General features: G+C 43.6%; 1 protein-coding gene across 8 annotated transcripts in view; it reads left to right on the plus strand.

Moving 5' to 3' along the window:
* The window catches only part of arhgap32b (Rho GTPase activating protein 32b), a 125,138-nt gene that overhangs the window by 44,672 nt on the left and 66,794 nt on the right, over window positions 1–13,672 (plus strand). For 6 of the 8 annotated variants that reach the window (XM_061701947.1, XM_061701949.1, XM_061701950.1 and 3 more), the window contains exons 5-6: window positions 8,868–8,962; window positions 9,207–9,291. The exons of 1 other annotated variant lie outside the window; for it this stretch is intronic. In XM_061701947.1, coding sequence (XP_061557931.1) covers window positions 8,868–8,962; window positions 9,207–9,291 — 180 coding nt within the window. Of the gene's footprint in view, window positions 1–8,867; window positions 8,963–9,206; window positions 9,292–9,832; window positions 9,874–13,672 lie in introns of those variants that run through there. One more of the 8 variants, XM_061701953.1, reaches the window with a different exon arrangement.

A 13,672-nucleotide genomic window follows, 5' to 3' on the forward strand; every position in this document is an offset into this window, starting at 1 on the left:
AAACTGCGGAAAAAAATAAGTCCAATGTATTCCTGAGCCCACTGCAATCTTAAGGTTGCTGCAGGAATTAAATAAGAGTTCTCGATAACCAGAGGTCTTTTGTCGAACCCAAACACACACAAATGATACAGGTAGTGAATTTTTATCGAACATTTAATGAGATCTAACAGGAGAATCTACAGGAGCACGATGCAGGGAAAAGCAAAACAAAGGACAGACTAACATTGGTAAAGGAGACAGACTTGTGATGTGAGGGTGGAAATGAGCATGGGATGATTATGCATATAGCTGGGGGTTCCTGTTCTCATTAATTTAAACCCAAATATGCCCTAAACTGTACTTTAGTAGACCGCAAATTGGATTTACGTGCGTGGAACACAATTTGGGCAGGCTAGTCGATCTCTCGAATGTTTGGCCGGGCCGGTCCGCACGGGGAACAGGTGGACCTGGCATTAAAGGAGGAAGGAAAAAGGAAGAGCAGGAAAAAGAGTTCCAAGGCAGGGCGGCCGGAGCCTGGGTGTCGCTGTTCGCAAGACACTCGGAGCAGACGTGCACTGCCCGCTTCCTTCCCAACAGAGCTTGCCCGTGAGCTGCCCAGGCACCCGCAAGGTTAGCTCGGGCGCTGGCAGGGTGCCTGCGGCGGGGAAGGGTCTGATGTGTCCTCGCCACCTCGTGGTGAGAGGTGGGGCTTCCTGGCTGAGCCAGTCTTCGGCAAGTTGGTCGAATGAGCGTGCACAACAAAGGGGGCTCCGGCCTTCATGCCCAGCCGAAATGGGGGTACCCTCACCCCACTCCAGGGGCCAAAAGGGAAGATAGACCGCCTCTTAATGTTACTTTTCCATTCTAGGATTATTTTGTGGTTTACAACCAGTGGGATAAAATATTAATTATTGGATTTATGACAACAAGACCGGTTTCCAGCTTTGCACTGTCATGCGCACATCCACTCTAATCCCTGTATTGAATGTTTCAATTGTATGTGCTTGCTGAGAAGACTGTAATATTTGCAATGAGGCATTTGTGTTGTGTGGGATGAAACGTCTAATCCGGTACAGTTGACAAACAGATTTGACATCAGACATTCAAATTTGCAGAAATACAATCACTAGTGGGGCTGTTGTGATGGTAACACTGGGAACGTTCATACAAAGTTCTTAAAATATCATACATCATTGAAATTTGGTGTAGATTGTGATTCGTTCCCCCGGAGTTACAGTAGCTTTCCACCTCCTGTGTATGTCGCTCGTGCTCAATCCATTGTCCCAGACAAAAGGAACCGATGTCCCTGTGGCTTCATGGGGAACCACTGAACAGTGGGTTTCTCACCTTCTTGGGCATCAAGCCAGTGTTCCAAAAAATAAGTTTTTGTTGGTGAGACTCTTCAGGCTGGCTGGGGGTGAAAGTTAATTAACTTAGCGTCCGAGTGAGAAATCATGTCCGTGGCTCGAAGTGGCAGAGCAGGTCTTGGCCGATGAGCAGGGGGACGGACTCAATTAGAGACACGTAGACTGGATGGACTAACGTCATGGGGCCAATTGTCCAGTGGAGCATAGTTAAGGTGTTTGGCTCAGTGTTGGTCACTGAAAATGCGCGGTCACGGCCACTGGCTTGTAGCAGCGTCAGAAGCCAATTGAACACAGCTTGGGACATAACAGTGATGTCTGCCGCGGGGTCAATCAGAGCTTCGTGGACAAGTTCTTGCTTGAGTGTAACGGTTAAATAGAACTTCCGAGAAGTACCTTTAGCGGTTAGTTCACCCAAAAGCAGATGGAATGGCAGAACATTATTCAGTAGCGTAATGTCACGCGAGTCGGGCCTCACCTGGGTCTAATCGGACGATAAGGACGGCACGACAGGGGTCTAGGGTTTGGTCGTCACAAAGTGGTCCGCTCAGATTATGGCGAGGTGAGGTCATCGTGGAGTCGACCGGGGTCACAGGGGTACTTGGCAGGTCATTAGGGGAACAACGGAGGTTACCTAATTGACCTATCACGTCCTCTGTGGCTCTGTTCGACTCAGTCAGGCCTAGTCATAATGATGCGTCCGGCTTTTTGTCTTTGGACAGGCTGCGGAGCACCAAATAATTTTTTATGCCACGGCACTAAGTTACCTTTGGGAGCTGTTTAGTTCGGGAGCCCTTTTTCCGGTTGTCACTATTCGTTTTAGGGTCTCGGTTATACGAGTCAGATTTAGGCTGGTCGTCGCGTGTACCCTGTTTCGACATTTAAATTTGGCGTGGATTAGAGTTGCAGTCATTCCATGATTTTAATTTAGCTTTGGATTGGCGTCGTTGGTTAAGAGGACCATTGTTGCATGCGGGCCAATATTGCTTGTTTGGATTAAAGGACATCTTTTGATTGTCGGGTTTGTGTGTCATTCGCACGCGTGTTGCACGTAGCTCCCTCTAATTCCATCTGCGATGGTTCGTTTGTGAAGACGCCGAGTCTTGTGCGTTAGAGGGAGGGTTTTTTTGTTTAGCAAAAGCTTTGGCGTCCAGTTCACGCAGTTGGGCACAAGACAGTGTGCGTAGGCACGCTGCCACGTCCAGCTAGGTGGCTGGTATCCGGATGTAGGTTTTTGACAAACAGCGTTTTGAAATTTTTGTCCTCTTCCATATTCGGTTCATTTAAATTTCCCGAAGCACACTTTACTCACCCGGCAGTAATAAGCTTGTGGTGTCTCAAGTTTCCCTTGTTTAAGTGTGAGGGCTGCAGATAAGCAGGTTGCGGCCTCTGGATCATCAAATTCTTGAGACAGTGCTTGGCAGAGAGCCTGCTAATCAGTCAGTACATGAGCCGGTTGTCGTTCAATTAAGCTACTTACATCTCGGCCAGACATAAATTTAATTAGGTACAATTTGTTGTCAGTAGGAAGGGAATTGTTTAAGGTGAAATTCAAGGTAAGTGGCTGTGCTGTGTGACCCGTTTGGTTTAGGTTCAAACCTCGGAATGTTGTGCACAACTTTGTCTAAGTCTTTTAGAGTCATACCTGGAGCGGCGCTGGGTGGAGGAAGAGTTGGGGGTGAGTCAAAAAGGTGGCTGTGACAGGTGGGGCCGCCACCCGTGAGGAGGTCTCACGGCGGCCCCTGAAGGTGAGTTCTGGCCCAAAGGATGGAGATGTTTTGTCAGGCTCTGTGACACTTTTGGAGAGGGAGGGCACCCGGCTGTCTGTAGCAGGGGCCAGAGCAATGGGATGAGTCAGACAGTCGGCGGACAGCTTGTCGAGCAAATTGTAGCTCACACCTGATATGGGACAGCTGTTGTTGGAGGCGGGACAGCTCAGTCTCCAGGACTACCATCTCTGTCTTGGGCTCTTAGGACTGTTCCATCTCTTTGGAGCATTCTGCTTTTGCAGTGTTTCGGTGCGTTCTGTGAGCCGCTGGATGTCACCGGATGCTTGACGCATCAGAAGAGTTGCTCGCTGATGTTCAGCCTGTAATTCAAGCATTTGGTCATTAGACGGTCGGTCGGCTAATTCTACCAATTTAGCACAAGCGTCTTGTAGCTGTTTTTGTTGAACTCCGGAAGTTAGTTCGCTAGAGATAGGAGCTTGGGTTGATTTATCATCCTCACAGTTTAATTCGCCGCCGTCTTTAGACATCAACTGTGCAGCCTCAGCTGCAGCATTTAGGTCGGCTCTCCGAGCCTAAGCATCATCACATTGCATTTCAACATCAAGGAGGCGGGCTTCAGCCAAATTTAAACGTGTGGTGGTTTCTATCAATTATGCAGTTAACTGGACTTGTTTATGCTGTTCAGTCCTCAGTGTAATAGAGAGGCATCTTGTTGCTGGTCTCGTTGCTAATAGCAGGCCTGTGCTAATTAGCAGGTCACGCTCACGCGTAAGGGGGAATCAAAAAAGATTTTGGAGTATGGCAACAACTGACTGCATCTACAAAATCTACAAAAAAAGAAGTACAGTCCCAAAAGTTGTTTCTTCCAATTTCCTTGGAAGAAGAAAAACAAGCTTATCAGCAAGAAAAAATGCAAACAGAGGCAAAGCAAACAGAGCGAGCATAAAAGCGTCTCCACTGTACGAGGAGACGACGAAGGAAGATATATTATATATACACATCGTGTACAACCCCAATTCCAATGAAGTTGGGACGTTGTGTTAAACATAAATAAAAACGGAATACAATGATTTGCAAATCATGTTCAACCTATATTTAATTAAATATACTACAAAGACAAGATATTTAATGTTCAAACTGATAAACTTTATTGTTTTTAGCGAATAATCATTAACTTGGAATTTTATGGCTGCAACATGTTCCAATAAAGCTGGGACAGGGTCATGTTTACCACTGTGTTACATCACCTTTTCTTTTAACAAGATTGAATAAACGTTTGGAAACTGAGGACACTAATTGCTGAAGCTTTGTAGGTGGAATTATTTCCAGACCAGTCTAGTACCCGCACTCTTTTACTATGAAGCCAAGCTGTTGTGCAGAATGTGGTTTGGCATTGTCTTGCTGAAATAAGCAGGGGCGTCCTTGTAAAAGACGTTGCTTGCATGGCAGCATGTTTCTTCAAAACCTGTATGTACCTTTCAGCATTAATGGTGCCTTCACAGATGTGTAAGTTACCTATGCCATTGGCACGAACACAGCCCCATACCAACACAGATGCTAGCTTTTGAACTTTGCGTCCATAACAGTCCGGATGGTTCTTTTCCTCTTTGGCCCCGAGGACACGACTTCCACAAATTCCAAAAACAATTTGAAATGTGGACTCGTCGGACCACAGAATACTTTTCCACTTTGCATCAGTCCATCTTAGATGAGCTCGGGCCCAAAGAAGCCGGTGGCGTTTCTGGGTGTTGTTGATAAATGGCTTTTGTTTTGCATATTTGAGTTTCATGTTGCACTTACGGATGTAGCGCCGAACTGTATTTACTGTCATTGGTTTTCTGAAGTGTTCCTGAGCCCATGTGGTGATATCCTTGACGCATTGATGTCGGTTTTTGATGCAGTGCCGCCCGAGGGATCGAAGGTCACGGGCATTCAATGTTCGTTTTTGGCCTTGCCGCTTACATGCAGGGATTTCTCCAGATTCTCTGAACCTTTTGATGATATATATATATATATATATCATCAAAATATATATATATATATATATATATATATACACATATATATATACACACACACACACACACACACACACACACGGCGGCACGGTGACCGACTGGTTAGCACATCAGATCACAGTTCTGAGGACCGGGGTTCAAATCATGGCCCCGCCTGTGTGGAGCTTGGATGTTCTCCCCGTGCCTGCGTGGGTTTTCTCCGGGCACTCCGGTTTCCTCCCACATCCCAAAGACATGCGTGCTAGGTTGATTGAAGACTGTAAATTGCCCGTAGGTGTGAATGTGTGTGTGTGTGTGTGCCAGGTAACTTCTAATTGTTTTTTTTTTTTCTTAATAGACAAAATCACTATTTAAAAACAGCATTCTAAATTCACTTGGCTTATATTTTTCTGATATTTATTATTTATGTTTCATGATCTTAAACAAAGTGGGGAAATTCTGCAAAAATCTCAGAATTGACTTTTTCACGGCACTGTGTATACACTAATCCATCTCTTGGACCAAAGTGTTTCCAGAAAATGCAATCATGCATTTGCTCTCTCTCTCTTTGTCTCTCCATCTTCTCTCTCTCTCTCTCTCTCTCTCTCTCTCTCTCTCTCTCTCTCTCTCTCTCTCTCTCTCTCTCTCCTCTTTATTGCGCTCCCTCACACACACACACACACACACAGTGTCACATATATTCAACATAAGTGTTAAAAACAGGTATGCCTGGTGGTTGAATTAAACACATGGCTTAGGTTTAAAAGAGTTGTTGGCGGTGCGTGTGGGCACTTTTCTGTATGCAGTTCTCAGAGGGGAAAATGAATTCTTTCACATTGCCAGTAGAAGTGCCAAATGTTAGGCCAAGTTCAACAGCAGTCAGCTCTCTTTCACACAATCAGCTGTTTCCAATAAGATACTTTGACAGGATGTGACCATACGCATGCAAATGAGCTGCAGTTTTTCTTATTTTTTTATTTTTTTTATTTTTTTTTAAATCTTCATCTCACTGGTAGTGATGTAAATAAATATATTTACACAGATGTAAAAAAAAAATATATCTAAAATTTGCTACGAAAAGGCTGCACTAATAGGGGGTGGGACAGTAATTTATTTCAGGGAGCTTGCCCGTGATTGCCCCCCATGATGTTGATGCTGCTACGCTCTCATTTTCACCTGATTTTCTTCCTAGTTTCATGGGATTTTATTATAATTTGACTGTGCAGATTGCATACCTGCTAAAATACTGCTATGAAGGAAGTTGTGTGCCTTTGTCTGTAAGTGTCGCACGTTGCTTTGTTGTTAGCTTTGTTTATAGCATTAGCATTCTCTGTACACACTGGGCTCATCTCATTTCTATATTTGCAGCTTCCTAGGTCTGAGCGCCTCGCTTCTCTGTGTACGTGCTAGCTCCTCTAGTGGTGCCACGATACCAAAATTCTGACTTCGATACTATACCTCCATAAAATTCCTCGATCCTGGTACTGAAACAATACCAAGCAAAAATCTAAAACATCTGGGAAAGCAGTGGAATGAAACCTTTTTTTTTTTTTTTTTCCAGTTCTGCTGTTAGGTAAAGTAGAATGGAGGATTTGTATACCTTTTCTGCCGGAACAGTTTTACTGTGTCACAGTGGAATTTTTAAAATGCCACTGTGCTTTCTTAGTATTATAAGACCTCGTCTGATCACTGCTTAATTCACTTAATACCAACATACAGGGAAGAACTTAAATGCGCAAAGCCGACAGTGAAAACAGTGAAAAGGTGGACCAATGAAGCAAAGATAGAACTTTAAAGTTGTTTAGACTGCACAGACTGGAGTGTGTTTGAAAATTTAGCTGGCAGCATGGATGAATATACGGACACTGTCTGCTCCTATATTAGTTTCTGCGAAGATGTGTGTGTACCAACAAAGTCATTTCGGACGTTCAATAACAACAAGCCGTGGTTAACCACCAAACCTAACCAACTTCGCCAAGCTAAGGAAGGCGCATATCAGAGCAGGGACAGGGCCCTGTATAATCGCACTAGAAACCAGCTGACAAAAGAAATGAACATTGCCAAGAGAAACTATGCAGCAAAGTATGAAAAACAGTTTACCGCGAACGACTAAATCAGTCTGGCATGCATTACATCACTAGCCAATTACAAGCGACGATCCCCCCAAGCTGAGAACAATAGTAGACTAGCCGATGACTTGAACACTTTCTACTGCAGATTTGATAAGGACACTTTTACACCCCACACCCACCCAGCCGCACCACCGACTACAATCACACCTCTGACTTCTGCGTTAACCATCCACGAATAGGATGTGAGATGCATCTTCAAACAACAAAAGATTAACAAAGCGGTAGGCCCAGACCATGTGTCCCCATCCTGCCTCTAAGTCTGCGCGGACCAGCTCGCTCCTGGTGGGACCTGGTGGGACCACCATTTCCCTCTCGCATTGCAACACATCTCCTTCGCATAGAGTTGATCAGGTTGTTGATTGTGGAATGTTGGTCCAGTCCTCTTCAATGACTGTGTGAAGTTGCTGGATATTGGCAGGAACTGGAACACGCTGTCTTATACGCCGATCCAGAGCATCCCAAACATGGTCAATGGGTGACATGTCCGGGGAGTATGCTGGCCATGCAAGAACCGGGATGTATTCAGCTTCCAGGAATTGTGTACAGATCCTTGCAACATGGGGTGCATTATCATGCTGCAACATGAGGTGATGGTCGTGAATGATGGTGATGGTCACAACAATGGGCCTCAGGATGTCGTCACGGTATCTCTGTGATGCAATCAATAAAATGCACCTGCGTTCATTGCCCATAACATACTCCCGACCATACCATAACCCCACGGCCACCATTGGCCACTCGATCCACAACGGTGACATCAGCAAAGCGCGCACCCACACGACGCCACACACTGCCTGCCATCTGCTCTGAATCGTGAAAACGTGGATTCATCCATGAAGAGAACACCTCTCCAATGTGCCAGACGCCATCGAATGTGAGCATTCGCCCACTCAAGTTGGTTACGACGACGAACTGCAGTCAGGTCGAGACCCCGATGAGGGCGACGAGCATGCAGATGAGCTTCCCTCAGACGGTTTCTGACAGTTTGTGCAGAAATTCTTTGGTTATGCAAACCGATTGTTACAGCAGCTGTCTGGTGGCTGATCTTTGACGATCTTGGAGCTGAACATGCTGGATGTGGATGTCCTGGGCTTGTGTGATTACACGTGGTCTGCGGTTGTGAGCCCGGTTGGATGTACTGCCAAATTGACTGAAACGCCTTTGGAGAAGGCTTATGGTAGAGAAATGAACATTTAATTCACGGGCAACAGCTCTGGTGGACAGTCCTGCAGTCACCATGCCAATTGCACGCTCCCTCAGAACTTGCGGCATCTGCGGCATTGTGGTGTGTGACAAAACTGCACATTTCAGTGGCCTTTTATTGCAGCCAGCCTAAGGCACACCTGTGCAATAATCATGCTGTCTGATCAGCATCTTGATATGCCACACCTGTGAGGTGGGATGGGTTATCTTAACAAAGGAGAAATGCTCACTAACACAGATTTAGACAGATTTGTGAACAATATTTGAGGGAAAGGGCCTTTTGTGTATGTAGAAAAAGTTTTAGATCTTGGAGTCCAGCTCACGAAAGATGGGAGCAAAAACAAAAGTGTTGCGTTTATATTTTTGTTCAGTGTATATAAAATCAATGAAACAAATAGAATGTCCATCCTCTGTTATTACCGTGAACAGAACTGAGTTTGTTTTGTCTGTGTGAATTTTCAGGCAAGAAGTGCCGAGATCCCCGAGCTGCGGACTGAGACCCTCATGCGCTCATCCAGCAGCAGCACAGCAAGCATGAAGGTCAAGAATGTTAAAAAGTTAGTAGACACTTCCCTACAAAGACACAACAGCCTACTATCTGGCTCTCTCCGTACCATATGCATCTCTTCTAAATGCTATTCAACGTCTCTTTTCTCCTGCTTGAGTTTTTCCTATTGTGGATTCTATTTCGACCTGGAACCTCTTATTACTTTCGCTGTATGTAATAAACTCTCTACGTGTTTTACTCTGTGTTACTATGAAGTAGTGACTGACCACACTCTGTTTGTGTTTTACAATTAGACTTTGCTTTACCAAGGGCCACTTTCCCAAACTGGCAGAATGTGCTCATTTCCACTATGAAAACGTGGACTTTGGCACAATACAGGTAATCCATGTTTTCGATCATTTTTCTTATTACCGTATCAATGTTATAGTATGATAAAATAAAGCATATCATATGTTATCTACTTCAGAGACATTTTTCTTTGGCATAGGCAATGTGTGCATTTGCATACAGCATTGCACACACGTAATTACTTTCCACCCATTTCATATGATCAAGGTCATAGTTGGACAGGTACAAGCATAATACTGCAAAATGTTGAGCTTGTTCCACTTCCTAAATGATGACAAATTCAATCGTCTCTTAATAGGTGACTCTCACAGCTCTCTGTTTGTCAAAACTATCCATTCATCCATTTTGCATATCACTTATCCTCACTAGGGTCGCAGGTGTGCTGAAGCCTATCCCAGCTAACTTTTGGCAAGAGGCAGGTACACCCTGAACCGGTCGCCAGCCAATCGCAGGGCACATATAAAAAAACAATCATTCACACTTACATTCACACCTACAGGCAATTTAGAGTCTTCAATCAACCTATCATGCATTTTTGGGGATAAGGGAGGAAACAGGACTACACAGAGAAAACCCACGTGGGCACGGGGAGAACATGCAAACTCCACACAGGTGAGGCCGGATTTGAACTCGGTCTTCAGAACTGTGAGGCAGATGTACAACCAGTCGTTCACCGTGCCGCCCTTTGTCAAAACTAAATGTTCAAAATAAATCTGCATGGTAGGCCACTCTGTATTAATTTTCTCCAAAAAATTATTTGGAAATGTGCGCAGAGACATTTACTACTACTATCTACTGTATCTCAATATGCCAATATGTAGAGGTTTATGAATGTTCACATCAATCAGCAAATATGTATTAAAAATCATATTTGCAAACCATCCTTATGTGCAGGGGGAAATTTGAAACTCTATGACATAACGTCTCATTTTTAATAAACATAACATGGGCATAGCACAATTAAAAAAAAAATAAATAAATCTGACTTTGTTCACATTGAACATACTAAGGCATTGCAAGGATCTATTAACATATTTACTGTTATTATGGTCACAATTGTAAAAATAAACCATAGTGCTAAGTGGAAACAGATTATTTATTTATTTTTAGATTGAAGACTGAATATCCACTTAAATACTTTGTCAGACATTTTCAGATGCATGTGCAGGGTGTATAGTTTTGCTCACGTTCCAAAACATATTTATAATGATTTAGTGCAGGGGTGTCAAAGTCATTTTTGTCACGGGCCACATCATAGTTATGGTTTCCCTCGGCGGGTCATTATGACTCTCACCCCATATAAATATATGATCACCTCATATTATTTTATAAAACAACAAAATAATGGATAATTTTGAAATCAGAAACCAGTAACAAATTGTTTGTTCAACTATTCCATTTATTTTAAAAGGAGTATTGATAAAAAACATTTTTTTACAATATATTAACGTTAATAACATTAGGCAATTTGCAATTTTGGTATTTTAACAAGAAACATGAAGTCGAAAAGAGGAGAATCTTATCACCAATTTAAAGTGCTAGCGAACACCAGTTCTTATTACCTTGAAAACTTAAAAGCTCCTGTTTTATTTATAGAAGTTTGCATAGCCCTTTTCCCCTTTCGGTCAAGGAATTCATACACAAAAAGACTCATAGAGGTCGCAACACCAGGTCAGGCACCAGAGGTGATTGTGAGATTCATCGTAAACGGACTACGTTAGGACAAAACACAATATCTTTAAAAGGCAGCGCAATATGGAACAACCTCCCTCTCCCAATAAGGGGAAGCTCCATTATAAACACCTTTAAAGATAAACTTAAAAAAAAGCCTCCTCACGAAACCACCGTGAACATCGTTTATTGTGTATTTTATGTTACTTTTTTACAACCCCAATTCCAACGAAGTTTGGACGTTGTGTTAAACAAATGATTTGAAAATCATGTTCAACCTATATTTAATTGAATACACTACAAAGACAATATATTTAATGTTCAAACTAAATTTTATTGTTTTTAGCAAATAATCATTAACTTAGAATTTTATGGCTGCAACATGTTTAAAAAAAGCTGGGACAGGGTCGTGTTGACCACTGTGTTACATCACCTCCATCCATCCATCCATTTTCTGAGCCGCTTCTCCTCACTAGGGTCGCGGGCGTGCTGGAGCCTATCCCAGCTGTCATCGGGCAGGAGGCGGGGTACACCATGAACTGGTTGCCAGCCAATCGCAGGGCACATACAAACAAACAACCATTCGCACTCACATTCACACCTACGGGCAATTTAGAGTCTCCAATTTATGCATGCAATCAACCTAGCACGCATGTCTTTGGGATGTGGGAGGAAACCGGAGTGCCCGGAGAAAACCCACGCAGGCACGGGGAGAACATGCAAACTCCACACAGGCGGGACCGGGGATTGAACCCGGGTCCTCAGAACTGTGAGGCTGACGCTCGAACCAGTCGGCCACCGTACCACCTGTTACATCACCTTTTCTTTTAAAAACATTCAGTAAACGTTTGAGAACTGAGGACACTAATTGTTGAAGCTTTGCAGGTGGAATTCTTTCCCATTCTTGCTTGATGTACAGCTTCAGCTGTTCAACAGTCCGGGGTCTCCGTTGTCGTATTTTACGCTTAATAATGCAGCACACATTTTCAATGGGAAACCGGTCTGGACTGCAGGCAGACCAGTCTAGTACCCGCACTCTCTTACTACGAAGCCACACTGTTGTAACAGGTGCAGAATGTGGTTTGGCATTGTCTTGCAGAAATAAGCAGGGGCGTCCATGAAAAAGACGTTGCTTGGATGGCAGCATATGTTTCCCCAAAACCTGTATGTACCTCTCAGGATTAATGGTGCCTTCACAGATGTGTAAGTTACCCATGTCATTGGCACTAACACAGCCCCATACCATCACAGATGCTGGCTTTTGAACTTTGCGTCCATAACAGTCCGGATGGTTCTTTTCCTCTTTGGCCCGGAGGACACGACGCCCAGAATTTCCCAAAACAACTTGAAATGTGGACTCGTCGGACCACAGAACACTTTTCCACTTTACATCAGTCCATCTTAGATGAGCTGGGGCCAGAGAAGTCGGCGGCGTTTCTGGGTGTTGTTGATAAATGGCTTTTGCTTTGCATAGTAGATTTTCAAGTTGCACTTACGGATGTAGCGCCGAACTGTCTTTACTGACATTGGTTTTCTGAAGTGTTCCTGAGCCCATGTGGTGATATCCTTAACACATTGATATCGGTTTTTGATGCAGTGCCGCCTGAGGGATCGAAGGTCACGGGCATTCAATGTTGGTTTTCGGCCTTGCCGCTTACATGCAGTGATTTGTCCAGATTCTCTGAGCCTTTTGATGATATTATGGACCGTACATGATGAAATCCCTAAATTCCTTGCAATTGTACGTTGAGGAACATTGTCCTAAAACTGTTCGACTATTTTCTCACACACTTGTTCACAAAGAGGTGAAGCTCGCCCCAGCTTTGCTTGTGAATGACTGAGCAATTCAGGGAGGCTCCTTTTATACCCAATCATGGCATCCGCCTGTTCACCTGTGGGATGTTCCAAACAGGTGTTTGATGAGCATTCCTCATCTTTCTCAGTCTTCTTTGCCACCTGTCCCACCTTTTTTGGAACGGGTTGCAGCCATAAAATTCTGAGTTAATGATTATTTGCTAAAAACAATAAAGTTTATCAGTTTGAACATTAAATATCTTGTTTTTGTAGTGTATTCAATTAAATATAGGTTGCACATGATTTGCAAATCATTGTATTCTGTTTCTATTTATGTTTAACACAACGTCTCAACTTCATTGGAATTGGGGTTGTACTTAACCGGTATTGTACTCGCTTTTAGCTGCTTTTGTATTTTATGTGCAATTGCCAACATGTCATGTTTTTATGTTTTGGGGACTGTGGATGGAAATTAGCCCTGTGCTGGCACTTTTACAGTGTAATCATGTCCTTTGTTAATTTGTTTTATTAAGGTGCATTCTCCCGACCAAATGAACTTGAACTAAAAATGAACAAAAAAGATGCACATGACTAGATTTTGTGGGCCGCATAATACACTGCCGCAGGCTGAATTTGACACCTGTGATTTAGTGCATCTATCATACTGGTTCGACACACTGACTTGACAGATGCTGAACTCTCACACATTGACCAATTATTTTGTCACAACTTCTTGAAAACAAGCTCGATCAACGGTTTGTTTAACAAGAGCGGCTGGATGCCCATCCTTCAGTGTTGTCACCCCTTCTCGTATGAAGCCAGTAGAGGTCAGCAGTCAGCCAACTTCATGTCCTGTAATTTCTGTCTGAAAGGAAAGCGCTTGAGTTAATTTTGCCTGCAGCATAATTGTTGTTATAATTTGGGTTACTTTGTTTATGTTAATGAT

This window comes from Phycodurus eques, chromosome 17 (assembly GCF_024500275.1).
Source record: "Phycodurus eques isolate BA_2022a chromosome 17, UOR_Pequ_1.1, whole genome shotgun sequence".
Classification (NCBI taxonomy): Eukaryota; Metazoa; Chordata; class Actinopteri; order Syngnathiformes; family Syngnathidae; genus Phycodurus; species Phycodurus eques.